General features: G+C 40.4%; 1 protein-coding gene and 1 pseudogene across 2 annotated transcripts in view; one reads left to right on the top strand and one right to left on the bottom strand.

Moving 5' to 3' along the window:
* Window positions 1-1,803: 1,803 nt before the first annotated feature.
* Prkar2b (protein kinase cAMP-dependent type II regulatory subunit beta) overlaps window positions 1,804-16,112 on the bottom strand; it is a 105,820-nt gene continuing 91,511 nt past the window's right edge. The window contains exons 7-12 of one of the 2 annotated variants that reach the window (XM_060366832.1): window positions 12,185-12,286; window positions 9,723-9,797; window positions 8,101-8,166; window positions 7,849-7,987; window positions 3,756-3,896; window positions 1,804-2,081 (exon numbers count right to left, since the gene is read on the bottom strand). In XM_060366832.1, the coding sequence (XP_060222815.1) occupies window positions 3,763-3,896; window positions 7,849-7,987; window positions 8,101-8,166; window positions 9,723-9,797; window positions 12,185-12,286 (516 nt within the window). In that variant the 3' untranslated portion in view covers window positions 1,804-2,081; window positions 3,756-3,762. Of the gene's footprint in view, window positions 3,897-7,848; window positions 7,988-8,100; window positions 8,167-9,722; window positions 9,798-12,184; window positions 12,287-16,112 lie in introns of both variants that reach the window. The other variant, XM_060366828.1, reaches the window with a different exon arrangement.
* Window positions 5,478-6,484, top strand: LOC110566778 (glyceraldehyde-3-phosphate dehydrogenase-like; annotated as a pseudogene).

Genomic DNA, 16,112 nt, shown 5'->3' on the forward strand with positions numbered 1-16,112 from the left:
CCAGTTAAGAGTTAAAAAACACACTAATGTGGTACTATGAAACAATTATAAAATGGATGTAAATGTGTGTACACTTGTGTATATGTGCCATATGCATCCACACTATATACGACACTTTGTAATGTCATGTTTACATTTGGGAGAATGGCAAGATTCGGGCTATGGTTAAATCAAAATCTGAGGAAACCACATGTTCAAGTAGGTGGCACTTCATTTTAATATAAACAATAATCCTGTATAACAGATTATCACATCTTACCTTATTCAGATAACATGCTTTATTAAAGAATCATGGGGAATTTTTATGTTTGTAAACTTAGCACATACAAAAAATAAAGACTGTTAGATTAGTAAAATTTTTCCTTTCAAAATTGACTCTGTTATGTAAGACTAGGCTTGTAATTGACATTTACTGTACTACTGGCAAAGATTTTGACAAGAAAGGAAAAAATCTCAGTTTTTTCGTGAGTTCTGCCATTGATGTCTAACAGTCTTGGTGAAGTCATGGATTCTCCCACTGTGAAAATCGAATAGAGACAATCTTGTGGTTACTGTTAGCTACACAGGTCCACTGAAAATAACATATATTTAGCTACTTAAATCTTCAAAACTTTTGAATTACAATGATAAGCTTTATTTTTTTTTCTGGGTTTTGGCTTTCTGAGATACAGTTTTTCTGTGTATAGCCCTGGCTGTCCTAGAACTTACAGGCTGGCCTTGACCTCAGAGACATGCCTGCCTCTGCCTACCAGACTGCTAGGATTGAAAGTGTTTACCACCACTTCCTGATGATAATTCTTTTAAATACTTGTGGATGATAATTTTTTAAAATACTTGTGAATAATAAAACTGTATTTTTCATTGTTTAGCCAGTTTTGCTGCCTGTAAAATTATTCTGAAACAGGTGAAGCTGTTTAAATTCCTACAACAATTTCTTTCCTTTAGTCTGTACCTCATACCTCTATTAACTTTAAAAGCCAGAATTCCTCCCTTTTCTCTCTCTGGAGTGTCACTGTTCACCTAGTGTCACTGTTCACCTAGCTATGAGAAGTCCCTCAGCGGCGTAACAAAACCCCAGTACAATGCCTCCAAGCATGTGTTGTGCTCTAAGATTACACAAAGTTATCTAACACCATAACACTTCTTGAAAAGGTTATCTGTGCTGAAAATATAGTTTGAAAATGGAAACAACTTGGCACATTTCTCACTCTACACTTCTCCGTCAAATCCTAAGTCCTTGTTTTACTACAAACTACACCTTTTATGTGGCTTGGATGCCACATACTTACCAACCATATTTACCCAACTTCTATTACAGGTAGTATTTTTGTTAAAACACAGGTACTAAGCCCTAATTCATACTGATAAGCAAGAAAAACACATACAATTCTATACTTTAAAAAAAAAAATGAAGGTGGTTCTCTAGGAAATCCTAACACTTTCTGTAGCCACAGATGTGTACCTAGGAGGTGCCATCTTTGAATGAAAACCTCATCAGAGAATCCCAGACAGTAAGATTCTTTACTACTGATTTAACAATGGCGTCCAAATGAGCTGTTTTAATTAGAGAGTTCTACACACAAATTCACCCAATCAGCCATATTTATCTGGTTATTCTAAATGGCAAAAATAATATGCAACATATCATAATAGTTAAAATCTTACACAGACTTACAGTCATGCAAAATTGTACTTACTACTGGATGCTATGGGGTTATAGTTTCCATGAACCAAAATCTCATGGGTTTTTTGCATTTGTACACTAGACAACGAATAATAAAGAATAAAACAATGCTTAATACATTTATTATAAAAGTGTGCTTTATTATAAGGAAAATTTAAATATAACCAACAATACTGAAAATGACATAACTGGCATTTATAGCCTTGGTTGGAGTTCTTTATTCAACAGGCATTTGTTTACTGTTCCATGAATGTCAACAACCAGCTTATGCAATGCAACAAGAGAACTTGAAAAAGTGAATAAAGAACACAGAATGATGAACCAGGAATTTAGGTGGATTTTTCCTTGTCTTTCTGCTTTTGGAATATGTCCTTGTTTAACACCTGGCTTCTGAGCTCTGAAATAGAAAACATGTTACCTTCATGTAAACAGAGCTCTTTTTCCTACAGACAGATTTTGCAAAAATACTAATATTTTAAATACTAATATTTAAAATACTAATATTTTAAAACACGGCCAAAGCTATACTTAACATACTTTAACTTCTTGTTTATGCATTATCTAACATTCTAGCCATGTTTCCTTGTACAGGTATAACCATAAACATTCTCTTCTAAGATCACAACACACTAAGAATTTAACACACTTAGATACCTGTTCCTTAGAAACATGCTTCCCAAAATGAAACTACCCATTTAAAGGTGATTGACTGGTGAGGATGTCTCTAGATATTTAGTCACAGGGCCTGAAAATCATGTAAGTATATTGCTTTGGTTATATATAACAATTCATCTTATTTGGCATAAAAATAAGCATCCTGGTGACCAAAGAAAAAAAATCTTATCTTTGTGTACTTTTAACTGTGACTTGACTTTAAAGCCAAGGACGAGGCCTGATGATGTGGTACAGAGATTCCACTAATCATGTATGGCTCTGCTTTATACAAACCTATTTCCACCACTGTAATAGGGATTGTGAGGGTTGGAAAAAACATAACACGCTTGATTGGCTGCTGATGAGTGAGCTTGCTGGTTGGTGACCATGACAAGGACGGAAAACCGTGGGCACAGGCCTGCAGCACTCAGACCATAAAGAGCAAAGCAGCATTCCAGGGGCACGTGGGTAAGAATCCCAAACAATTTTTGATAGGAAAGTCTTCCTTTTTCTTGATAGGAAAAAAATTCTTTTTCTAAATATAAGATTTGGGACTTTTAGAGGACAAAGTCAGATTAAGTTTAAATAGACTTAAAAAAAAAAACAGCAAAAAAAAAAAAACCTTTATGACATTAAATGTCAAAATGCAATTTATAAAGAATACAGGGGGTTGCAAAATAAAAAAGGAAGCAGTGATAATATATATTTGATGATGAAAAATGCATTTATGACCTTTAATCTTAAAAGACTCTTTGCCCAGGCATCATAATGACTAAATTACCAGGCCTCAAAAGCCACTCAATTACATAGGCTACTGACTGACATTTGTCAAAGAAGTCAAGATGTACTTTATTGCAAAAATATAAAAAATTTAAAAATTGCATATGATGTTTCACATCATTTCACCAAGAGGCCAAGGCTAACAAACAGCTTATCAAGCCAGAAAACCAGACAATGAAATGACTGACATTTTTACTGTATGATGAATTATAAAAAGAATGTGAGGCCATGTTGGATCTCGCGAACCAGCTTCCCTCTTAAATGGTCAATAATACACTATTCGAATAATCCAAACACACAGATTGGCCTATGTTTACATCTTTTAATCATCTTCTTAAACATGTATGCTCTCAATATATTATAACCATTTGAATAAAACTTTTTAAGTCAAATAATTTTATGGCATAGAAAGTCATTTTTATGATTATGTTGATTTGTGAACTACCCATTAGAAAGTGATGTTAAAGCCTACTGACTATTAAATCACTACTGTTTACTGATACATCGTAAATGTTTTTTTGTTTAAAAAAGGAAAAACCTGAAATCACAGAAAATGCTTGGCATCTACACAAACACATCCTCAGTGGACTAACCACTACTATGCAACTGTCTCACTAACGGTCTTTCTGCTCCATACTTTTGCTTCATGCAGTGGGCTCAACAATATCCATGTTTGTTCCAAACAGCGCGACTAGCTGTTCTTCATAGGTGGCGATGTTCCTCTTCATAATCTCCATGCAAGGTCCCAGAAGCCTCTCAAAGGCTTGCACATCCATGGCTAAGACAAGAAAAAACTTAAGTTAAAATATATATTCCTTGCAAAACTCAGGAACTGCTAGGTCATTTCTTTCTATGTCATGCTATTAGGATATTGCAGTTTTGATATATTAACAATGCAAGATAATTTTTAGGTGGCTAGTATAAAACTGTGAAAAAATTAAGGTTAAAATATGCACTTCAGAAAGGAAAACAGGACCCTCTCTGGCTAGTGTCTGAGATGCGCTGCAGATGACGGCCTTGTATGCAGCTGTAGTGAGACTTGGTGGGAGGTCCCTGATCTGTGCTGAGGAAACTAGGGTCCCAACATGGCAAGGCTCAGAACTCACAAAAATGAACTTTGATGCTTCACCCCAACTATATAAACACCCCAATATAAACCTTTTGTGCCAAAGCTGGTACACATAAGTGTTTATTACCCTGTTCTAGAGTTTACACTAGCACGCTGTGAAGATTTTACAGTTTATACCACTGTTGTAAATGTAATTATTTATTACTGAGTTGTTATGCGATTCAAAATAGTGACCAACACAATGCTTTTGTCTGCTTCTATCAATATATGCATCACTCTGCTTGTCTGCCTCAAGCAGTTTATTTTTATTTTGTGTTTCTAGTTTTGAGGCAACCTGGCTGTGTAGTTCACATTGACCTTGAATAAACTGGGTTTGAATTTATGATCCTCTTGTTTCAGATACTAGAATTACAGACAAGGGACACCAGACCTGGCTGTCTCATGCATTTTAAAACTGAGTTTATAATATACAGTGGAAAACATTATACTGCTTAACATATCAAAATCTCTCTCTCAAACCTGCAAAGGTAAAAAGGCAGGGTTTATAAGGCCTAGTGGACATTCTTGAATGGTATAGCAGGCACATTAGTAAAAATCAAAGCAGCCTAAACATGGACTGAGTCGTTAACTAGGCAAATCAACTACTTCTCCAAACAAGTGGCCAATAGATTTAAAAAAATAGTCATCTGAGAAATCAGATCACCACTATACTGAGATGTCCACCCACGCCAGTCAAAGAACCTGCCACCCAGAAACAAACGCTGCCAAGGACTCACGAAGAATGGAACCATTGTCTACCATGATGAGAATATAAATTAATGAGGGGAAAGTCCCTCGAACTATAGAAGTCCCTATAACTAACACCAGACCTACAATTGTATCCAGGCTCTGCCACTCCTAGGCAGATACCTGAAGGAGTCAAAGCCAGCATACAATAGAGAATCCACCAGCCTGTGTATACTGCAGCCCCTCACAATAACCAGGTCATGGAAGCAGCCTAAGTTCCCATCAACAAATGAAAAAGGAAAATGTACACAATGGAGCATTACTCAACTATACAGAGAAGCAACTGTATGTCATTGGCAGAAAAACGAACAAAGTTCGGAAACATCATGTTAAATGAAATAGACACTGCTTTCCTTCAGATGAAGAATCTAAATAAATTTCAAAAAACTTTCCATGAAAGTGAAAGGGGGCCTATTTGAAAAGTGGAATGGGGGTCTCCCCTCCTCCCTGTACCAGAGACAGCCGCATCTTTTTGTGCAGTGCTGGCCTTGTCCCTTAGCAACGATGGTGAAGGTTGGCGTGAGTAGATTTGGCCATATTTGGCACCTGGTTATGGCTCCCTGTTCATCTGGCAGAGTGGAGCCTATTGCTATCAATGACCCCTTTACTGACCTCAACTACAGTCTACATGTTCCAGTACGACTCTACCCATGGCAAGTTCAACGGCACAGTCAAGGCCGAGAAAGGGAAGCTTGTCATCAACAGGAAGCCCACAACCATCTTCCAGGACATCAAATGGGGCAATGCTGGTAGCGAGTATGGAGTCTACTGGTGTCTTCACCATCATGGAGAATGCTGGGGCCCACTTGAACGATGGGGCCAAAAGATTCATCATCTCTGCACCTCTGCCAATGCACCCATGTTTGTGATAGGTGTGAACCATGAGAAATATGACAATTCACTCAAGACTGTCAGCGTACTTCCTGCACCACCAACTGCTTAGCCCCCGGCCAAGGTCATCCATGACAACTTTGGTATCACAGAAGGACTCATGACCACAGTCCATGCCATCACTGCTACCCAGAAGACTGTGGAGGGCCCCTGTGGAAAGCTGTTGGCATGATGGCCGTGGGGCTGCCCAGAACATCATCCACTGGTGCTGCCAAGGCTGTGGACAAGGTCATTCCAGAGCTGAACAGGAAGCTCACTGGCATGGCCTTCCAAGTTCCTACCCTCAATGTGTCTGTCGTGGATCTGACATGCCGACTGGAGAAACCTGCCAAGTATGATGACATCAAGAAGGTGGTGAAACAGGCATCTGAGGGCCCACTAAATGGCATCCTGGGCTACACTGAGGACCAGGTTGTCTCCTGCGACTTCAACAGTGACTCCCACTCTTCCACCTTTGATGCTGGGGCTGGCATTGCCCTAGGTGACAACTTTGTAAAGCTTGTTTCCTGCTATGACAATAAATATGGCTACAGAAAAAGGGTGGTGGACCTCATGACCTACATGGCCTCCAAGGAGTAAGAAGCCCTGGACCACTCACCCCATCCATGCCAGCAAGAACACGAGAGCAAGAGAGAGGAGCTCCTGTCCCAACTCAGCCCCTGACACTGAGCATCTCCCTCACAGTTTCCATCCCAGACCCCAAGAATAAAGGAGGAGCCCAGGGAGCCCTACTCTCTTGAATGCCATCAATGAATTTCACTGCACCCACCCAGAGAGAGAAAGGGGTGGGACCAACAGAGAGGAGAGGGTAATGATGGTAACTATGCAAAGCACATGCTATGCATGAAAAAGTGCTGTAACTTTATACAAGTAATATATACTAATTAAAGAAATCATTTTAAAAGACCTGGGCAGAAAACCATTTCTAAGGAAAAACTAAAAGTTATCTATACATACATATATACACATACAAATTGGATCCAAAGTCCATAAAACATTTTCCAGTGAGTGATTAGACAATTTATTTTATATATATATACTTCATAGAATGCAAAAGTTTGATGTGTTAGTAAAATTCCTATAGTGGAAAATTGTTTAAAATAGAAAATCCATACATATCAAGCCATAAGGAATTACAGTAGTGAGAGCACAGGCAGATGGTGTCGACATGGGCGGGTCTTAGTTTTTCCTGTACTTTTCTATACTTCCTGCATTTCTCCCACTTCCTTTAATAGATTTATTTCAGAACAAACTTGAGAATCTCCTCTCACATCACCTTCAGTCTAACAGTCAATAGCTCTGAGAATTCCTGTCAGTTTTTGTCTTCTTCACCAGAGTGTCATTTTACTAATATTGCACTTACTGAAAACCTTTTACAAAGTGACTTCTATAAGGAATTAATTCTGAAGATCTTTGCAAATCTCAAAAGCACTAAAACTAACTTTTATCTTTTTGAATTGTGGGGAACGTGGAGACGATAATTATTGTCTACGTTTTTTTTTAAATGTCATTCATTTATGTCATTGTTTCCTGAACCATTTTTTTCATTACCAAAGTGAGTGATTTTTCAGACACAAAATCCCTATAGATTCCAACTGAAAGTGGCATTTCTTCCAAGCTCCCCGGTAGAGCAAACCAACAAGAAGCTGAGAAAGGGCAGCTGATTATGCTCGGACAGTTCTGAGGCCAGTCCCGGGCAAGGGTACATTTCTCAACTGGCACTGCAACTTCCCAGCAGAGCGTGATAATGAACGGCATAAAAAGCGCCATTTTAGACTTCTCTTTTGAAGAACACAGTACATGGCATTTTCTTGACAGATTAGCTATAAAACTTGTTAGCTGGGAGTTCTTATTTCAATAGTTGAAGTAAGTCCAGACCCTGGTCATATTTAGTGAGCACCTCGGCCCTTTCGAACCCAGTACAATGGCCCCGATGCATGAGGGCCTAGAGTGCAGACACAGCCAGCCCCCCGTGGGACCCTACCTAAACATTTGACGGTCCCAATGGCGTGCGCAGATGCTGCTCTTGGTTTGTTGGTGACCAGGGCAAGCTCTCCGAAGTACTGTCCCCGAAAACACCGAGCGATCTCCACGGCACCGTTCTCCTCCACTTCTGATTTACCCTGAGAAGGCAACAAGAGGTCAGTTAAGTCTAAGAGCGAAGTTTGAGATCGTTAACAAAAATCCATTGTTTTCCTTGCTGATATGAGAGGTTTTAGGAGTGATGAATGTTTACCTTTCTTTTCATAGTAATTTTCACTTCTCCAGATTCTACAATAAAAAAAGAATCTGCCAAATCTCCCTATAAAAGAAAAAAAAATGTAGGGTGAAACGCAAATCCCACAACAAGCTTGAAATCATGCCCTTGAAGCTGGGCTAAAGATCCCAAAGGGAAGTCATGTACAAGAGGCTACTTCATCCTCTACATTAGGGGGTTATGACTGATAATTCTATAGGAACACTTTTCTTTGTAAAAGGTGTTTGAAATAATACATTCTCTACCAGAAACTGTGGCAAATAACCAGGCTGGTTATTTGGGGAGTCTTTCCCCAAATTCTGCGCTGAGCAGTACACACAGAGGACAGCTGCACTGTGTATCCCAGCGGCCCCTTCCGTCAGCAGACTGTCAGCTCCTTCCGTTCTCCCTGCGTCCACCAAAAGTAACGGTGACTTGGCATGAGCACAAAGTACCCGGGAGCATTCGGGAGCAATAAATGCTGGCTTTGGGGCTGTTGCAGCCTTCAAACACCAGTGGACATGTCAGTCCATGGCAGTGTACTTCCGGTCTGGAAAGACTGCTGGGATACAAAGTCTGGTGCCATCTCTAACTACATACCCTAACTACATACCCAGTAGCTTTTTTTTTTTTTTTTTTTTTTGGCATGAACTTTGATTTCAAATGATGCCTCCTCAGGCATGCTACAGAAAGTTTTTTTTTTTTAATTCTTTATTAATTATTCACTTTGTATCCCCCCTGTAGTTCCCTCCCTCCACCCCTCCCAACCCCTTCCTTCCTCCACCCTCTGCATGCATGCCCCTCCCCAAGTCCACTGATAGGGGAGGACTTCTTTTCCTTCCTTCTGATCCTAGTCAATTAGGTCTCATCAGGAGTGGCTGCATTGTCTTCTTCTGTGGCCTGGTAATGCTGCTTCCCCCTCAGGGGGAGGTAATTGAAGAGCAGGCCAATCAGTTCATGTCAGAGACAGTCCCTGTTCCTATTACAATGGAACCCATTTAGGCACTGAACTGCCATGGGCTACATCTGTGTAGGGGTCTTAGGTTATCTCCATGCATGGTCCTTGGTTGGAGTATCAGTCTCAGGAAAGACCCCTGTGCTCAGATTTTTTGGTTCTGTTGCTCTCCTTGTGGAATTCCTGCCCTCTCCAGATCTTACTGTTTCCCACTTCTTTCATAAGATTCCCTGAACTCTGCCCAAAGGTTGCCCATAAGGCTCAGCATCTGCATTGATAGTCAGCAGGGCAGAGCTTTTCAGAGGTCCTCTGTGTCAGGCTCCTGACTTGTTCCCTCTTTTCTCCTTCTTCTGATGTCCATCCTCTTTGCCTTTCTGGATAGGAATTGAGCATTTTAGCAAGAGTCCTCCCTCTTGATTAGTTTCTTGAGGTGTACAGATTTTAGTAGCCAGGTAATGGTTTAATGCATATTCATTAGAAGTAAATTATATAAACGAAAAACATCTAAATTACTTACTGGCTGTAAAAGCATTTTTAATAAGTTGTTTGGTAGAAGCAATATTCATTTAATTCAACACTGCATATTAATTATGAAAGCAAAGTTTACCAGGATTTCTAAGACCTTCTGGAATGTAAGCCTAACCCGAATGGCAGTTGAGTATAATACCTGAGCAATGATCTGTTCGCCATCATTGTAAACTTTGGTGCCAATCACATCTACCACCTTCAGGCGTTCAGAAACCTACAAAGAAAATAAAAGACGGCCTTAGGAAGAGACTGTGGTGGCTATTCTTAACTCAGCTTGACTACATATGGGATTAATACTCAGTGCGGCTGCACATAGCTGTGATGGATTTTTTTTTCTTAATTAAATCACTTGAAGTGGGAAGATTCACTTCTAATCCAGATCTTTCGAGGTGGGAAGATCCACCTTTACCCTGGGCCACACCTGCTGCAGTCCATATAAAGGGCGTGGAAGAAGGCAGCACCTCCTCTCTGCTGGCTTGCTCTCCCTCTTGCTGGCAAGTCCATTCCTGCCCTGGCATTAGAGCCTATTTCTTTGGGATTCTGTCGGACACTGAAGGCCAGCTGAGACATCCAGCCTTGTGGACTGAACAACCACTGGCTTCTTAGACTTTCCATTGGGAGACAGACATTGGACTAGTGGGACCACAGTCTATAAGCCATTCTAATACATGGCATGCATGCAGACATTATATAAATTCTGTTCCTCTAGAGAACCCTGAGTAACACAGACAAATTAGGTACTCTACCTAGTTTACATGTTTAAAAGGGGGAGCCTGAACTGCTAAATAAACCGAACAGTGTTTGCTTGTATGGTCGTTACATTAACTGATAGAATGCTGAAATACAAAATTTATATTTCTAGGTTTTGGGGTGTTTTTTTTTTTTTTTTTTTTTGTAAAACACCCAAAGTCTCAGCAACTCCCAGCCCAAATTTCCATATGGCAGCAATAAAACTATGGTTGAACGGCAGTTGCTCCCTTAGAGGGGACACATGTTCTCCAGTTTGCCAAAGTCCCTTCCTGGGTTGCTTTCTGTCATATCACATGCCTAGATCTGACTGGATTACCTCCCTGGTGTGTTCTATTTGAGGACAGATGCTGCTAAAGGAGATCAGCTGTCTGTGTGTTCCACAGCGTGGCCAAGATTCTCCCAGGGTAAACCAACAACCCACGGAGACACTGCTATGCTGACATTTTATGGCACCATAGGTACATGTGTCCATTTCTCCATAATCACTTTCAGAAGGGTTCAAATATGAGGCTTTATGAAATGCCTAGAAAAGCACTTAACAAGGAATTATGGCAAAGCTGAATTTGTAAGGTAACAATTCTTTCATTAGTGTCTGCACTCACAGATAGAAACAGCTGGTCTCAGAAGACACTTGGACTAAGAAATGAAGGAGATTTGTGGAGGAGTCACGGAGGTGTGCAGAAGGCTGCTCTGAGCAGACAGCAAGTGCACAGGTCTGAAGTAAGGGCTGGCGTGTTTGTGCAACAGCGGGGAGCTAGTGTCTATGGCAGGATGAACGTGGAACAGTTAGAAATGTTGCCAGAGGGAATCACACTGACGGCACAGGACCAGGCAGAACCTCAGTGGCCTTCTTCAAAGTTCCCCTATCCCCTAGAAGGGCTGTTAACAAGACTGCAGTTGTCTGGGATTTAAAAGGACGCGGATATTCTAAAGACAGGGCAGAAGAGCCTGTCAACACATTGAATGGTGAGTGGATGCTAAACTTTCTTAAGCCTGCCACTAGAGAAACAGTACATATTAAATTACTAGTCTAGAGAATAGTCTTATTTTCTTTCTTTTTCTTTAGTAGTCTTTTTTTTAATTTTTAAATAACTTTACACATTCACTTGTATCCCAGCTGTAGCCCTCTCCCTCTTTCCCTCCTAATCCTCCCCTCCTTCCCTCATCTCCCTGCCCCCTTCCAAGTCCACTGAGAGTGGGTGTCCTCCTCTCCTTCCATCTGGTTCTATCATATCAGGTATCTTCAGGATGGTTGCAATGTCCTTATCTGTGGCCTAGCAAGGCTGCTCCTCCCTCAGGGGCGAGGGGAAGCTCATGAGTTCACGTCAGAAACAATTCCTGTCCCCCTTACTAGGGAACCCACTTGGATACTGAGCTACCATGGGCTATATCTGAGCAGAGGTTGTAGGTTATATCCATCCATGGTCAACACATTGAATGATGAGTGGATGCTAAACTTTCTTAAGCCTACCACCAGAGAAACAGTACATATAAAATTACTAGTCTAGAGAATAGTCTTATTTTCAAAAAACCAGAACAAAATGTACTTACAGGTAGTAAAAGAAATAGCAAATAAACCTAATGTCCTTATCTGTTCTTTTCATCGTAAAATAGGAATACACTTTAAAATTATTACCGTCATTATTGTTATTACTGTGGGGTCCTAGAGCACACTGGAGTGAGGGGATTCCTTTCCACCTTTATGTGGGTTCTGGGGATTCAACTCAGGTTCTCAGCAGAGTTGGCCTTTTTATCAGCTGGACCACCTGATCAGATTATCAGGAGGACATTTCAAGAAATGAGTTCTTCGTAACAAAGCAGCCATCACAGCAGAATGAAAGCACAACTCACCTCCAGAGACTTGAGGAATGGCAGTGACTCAATAAAGCTTTCATACATCTTTCTCTTTTTGGCATTGTTTTTTACAATTATTCTCCTGAAGGTTACCCTGTCCTGAAGAGAGAGTAGCAAATACAAATGCAGTTAAAGTATGAACAAACAGTTACATACATTCCCTTCAAGAAACACACAATAATTGAAGACTTTAAAGTAAAAGGACAATTATACTCTCAACTAATTTCATATTTTTAATTCTTTAGTCACAAAATTTTCTACAGAACCATATAAAAATTGTTTTATTTTATTTTTTTTTTAATTAGAAAAGGAAGCGTTCATTTAGACCTGATTCTTAACCTGTGGGCCACAACCCCTTTGGGGGTTGAACGACCCTTTTAAAGGGGTCATACATCAGAAATCCTGTGCATTGGATATTTGTATTACAATTCATAACAGTAGAAAAATTATAGTTATGAAATAGCTACATGATGTAAGGATTGGAACCCCCACAGCATGGGGAAGGTTCGGAAGAGAGGTTCAGATTTTGAACAGCGCATTGCACTATGTCCACAAGGAGGCGCTGTCACACTATAAAACACACACACCCCAATACTGCACCCTCACTGGAGATGGCGGGGTTGCAAATCCGCGTAAGTAGACGGGACCAGACCTGGATTTTTATAAAAAATAAAGTAGGACAGACAATCTTGGAGGGCATTCTTTGTAGCAATGTTTTCTTAAATATTTACTTCAGTAAGACACAAAGACACAGAAATAAATGCACTGGTTGTAATGTTCTGAAGTTTATATACACTGAAATAAAAACTACCAGAAACACTAGATGAAAAGAATTCATCCATAAAGCATTGATAATGTAAGCATTCTTTTACAATATGTATTTATTAAGTTCTTTTGCATACCCACATAATATCAGAATTTTCTTTTTTAAAATGTGAAGGCACAAAGAAACTAATTTTGACTGAGGTCTTAGTCCAGACTTTACCACATTTACAGTCTAAGTTTTTTCATGTTTATATGATCTCAAAAATGCAGAGCTGAATTTAGGAATGACAGAAATATTTACACAAAGCAGCTCAAAAAGCTATTTCCCCCAGATTTTTATGTTGTAAAAATTCTCATAAAATGCTTTCATTCCTAAGTAAATACCCCAAAACCATACAGTTCAGGATCCACCGATGAATAATTTTACCACTTTCGTAAAATTAAAATGGGACAGTATTTAATTAATACCTTGTCATTCCAATATATTGTGGATGTAACTCTAGCTATGATGGACTAAATGGGACCCTCCTCAAATTCCTATGTTGCAATCCTAAATGACCGAATGGCAGTATTAGGAGATGGGCCTTAAGGGTGATTAGGCCACGAGTATGGAGTTGTCATAAATAGAATTACACAATTCCCATAAAATTCTCTTGAAAGCTGCCTTGCCCCTCCCAGCAAATGAGGACAGAACAAGAAGATGGCTGTCTAGGAGCTGGCCCTCTACCAGACACCAAAGTTCTTGTGTTTGAGTCTTAGGAGATCTTAGCCTCCAGAACAGTGAGGCATGAATGTCTGGACCACCTATGGTGGTTTGTGCTAAAGGCCAAATACATGGAGACACTCGGAAATTCGAAATCTTGTTTCCAGAGATTACCGTTTAGATGCCAGCTGTCCTTTGGCACCAGCTGCTAAGCCTAATGGCCTGTGTTCAATCAGCAGGGCACAAATGACCTCTACATATGTGTCCCCCAATACACAAAAATTAAAAGTTTATTTTTCAATTTTATTAGTTATTTCACAAAATATTGAGCTCTTTTGAAGCCTGGCTCTACATCAGAATTTACTGAGAAAAAAAATTTTTTTTTTTTAAAAAAACTAAAGACTTTACAGTGACTCAAAATCTTTTCATGTCTGGCTAAATAATTTACATCTATAAAAGTATCCCATGTGATTGTCCTAGACAGATTTGGAAAGCAGCTATATTTTAAAGACAGACCTTTTGTTTTTGTTATAACAGAGAGGCCTGAAGTAGTTCAGCCATTTTGAAATAAATCATGAATTCTATCTCTCAGGAAGAACTGTCTGTAAATAAATGGCCCACCACTTCACAACCCATTGTGACCCAACAAATCCAAATGCTCTCTTCTCAGTAGCTCCAACAGTGGCCTCTCTGAGTCACTGCAGCGGCCATGTCTTCTGCTAAGCTCTCAGGGCCAACAGCTGCAGAGTGCTACTTACAGAGTGAGGCTCTAGGGACTGGTTATGCAGATTGCTCTTAAAAGGCAAGTTTCAAACAGTGAAAGTGTTAATTATAATTTTAAAGATATTGCACTTACACATGCATCAGAAACTATCCCTGTTATGTTATTAGCATGTACAGACTACCAAAAAAATATCTCTGAAAACGTTCCTTAGATGCTTAAGAACTGTGCACACGAAAGCTCTGAGCCTTTTGTACATTAGTTACCATTAGCTGAAACTATCTATGCTTGGGAACGGTCAACCTGAAAACACGTGCTCGTGAACCGAGGATGCGTGAGGAGGCCTCCTTGCTGTCTGACGCCCTCACTCTGACTGGCAACCCGGGAGGCATGGCTACATAAAATGTAGTCACACCTTCCATGGTAGGCAGGTCATGGTGGACACGAGATGAACCCCGCCACTGTGAGGACTGGGCAGTACTTCCTGCACACCGAGGTCTGCTCGGATGCGGCTGCTCTCCGTCGGCATCAGATAAACAGATCTGTGAGCATCCTTAACACACTCAGGTGATATGGTTCTTTCCACACGAATCTCCACTTTTTACCCTATAACTTACAGAAGTGACTCCTTTAATAGGTACAAAATAACTGCTTGGCTCAAATAAAAAGAAATTTTAAGTATCCCATTTCTTTGAGATGTTTTTATGAGCTGAGCCAACTTCTGAGCCAAAGACTGAGGAGAATGAGGTGCACACTTGGAAACCCAAACCCTCTGAAACCAGAAAGTTAAAACCTCTTCTTCTACAAAGACCGGAGGGAAAAACCTAACAACTGCATGTCAAGAACACAGGATGTTCTGCTTTTGTGTCTCAAGCGGTCCTGTCAGTCAGTGCTGCCTGAGGCAAAGGGTGACACCAGGCAGGGCAGATACCTCCTGGGAGCTGATTCGTAGCAAGCTCAGCCTCGCCTTAGATTACTGTCTGATCTGCAGTCAGCAGGGTGCCGAGTGGGTGCCCGGGGGAGTCTGCAAGCTTGCCAAGCAAAGCCTGAGACCCCCACCTTAAACCCAGCCTTCCAGATCCAGTAATTGGCATTGACGCTCTGCCCTGTGCTACCATGAGGAAGAGCCCCCAGCGCGTCCCAAGCTCCTCAGCCAAATGTGTCTGCGACCAACGCTTAACAAAGTTTCTACCATCAAAACATTTATTTAAAGAGATGGACTGAGACTATCTTGGCTGAAATACTTGAGACAGAAGTGTTTCAGACTTTAGGCACCACCTCCCCATCCACCCCCACCCCTAACTCCCCAGATTTTGAAAATTCCCAACAAAGTAGCTTGGAGCATGTCTCAAGTCCAAACACCAAATTCACAGTTCATGTGTATCTCATCCACACTGCCCGGGGGTAATGTGTAGGTATGTGTAATGTGCTTGCTTTCTGACTGACCTGTAACATTGGGCAAGGCATAGAATCACAGTTGTGGGGTCGATCACGTTGGTGCTCAAAATGTTCTGGATAGGGAGGGCATTTCAAAGTTTGAGTTTCCAGATTAGGGATGCTCAGTCCATACCAACATCCACGACCCACCCAAAGAGAATGATTAGATTTGTGTAGGATAGAGACAAAGTGTTTTTTTTTTCTTTTTAATATTCCAAATGAAAAACATGGGTATTTCACTCTACATTACTAACCAAGAGAACTGTTTATTTATTTTTATTTATTTATTTAGTGCTTTT

This window comes from Meriones unguiculatus, chromosome 1, assembly GCF_030254825.1.
Source record: "Meriones unguiculatus strain TT.TT164.6M chromosome 1, Bangor_MerUng_6.1, whole genome shotgun sequence".
In the NCBI taxonomy this organism is placed as follows: domain Eukaryota; kingdom Metazoa; phylum Chordata; class Mammalia; order Rodentia; family Muridae; genus Meriones; species Meriones unguiculatus.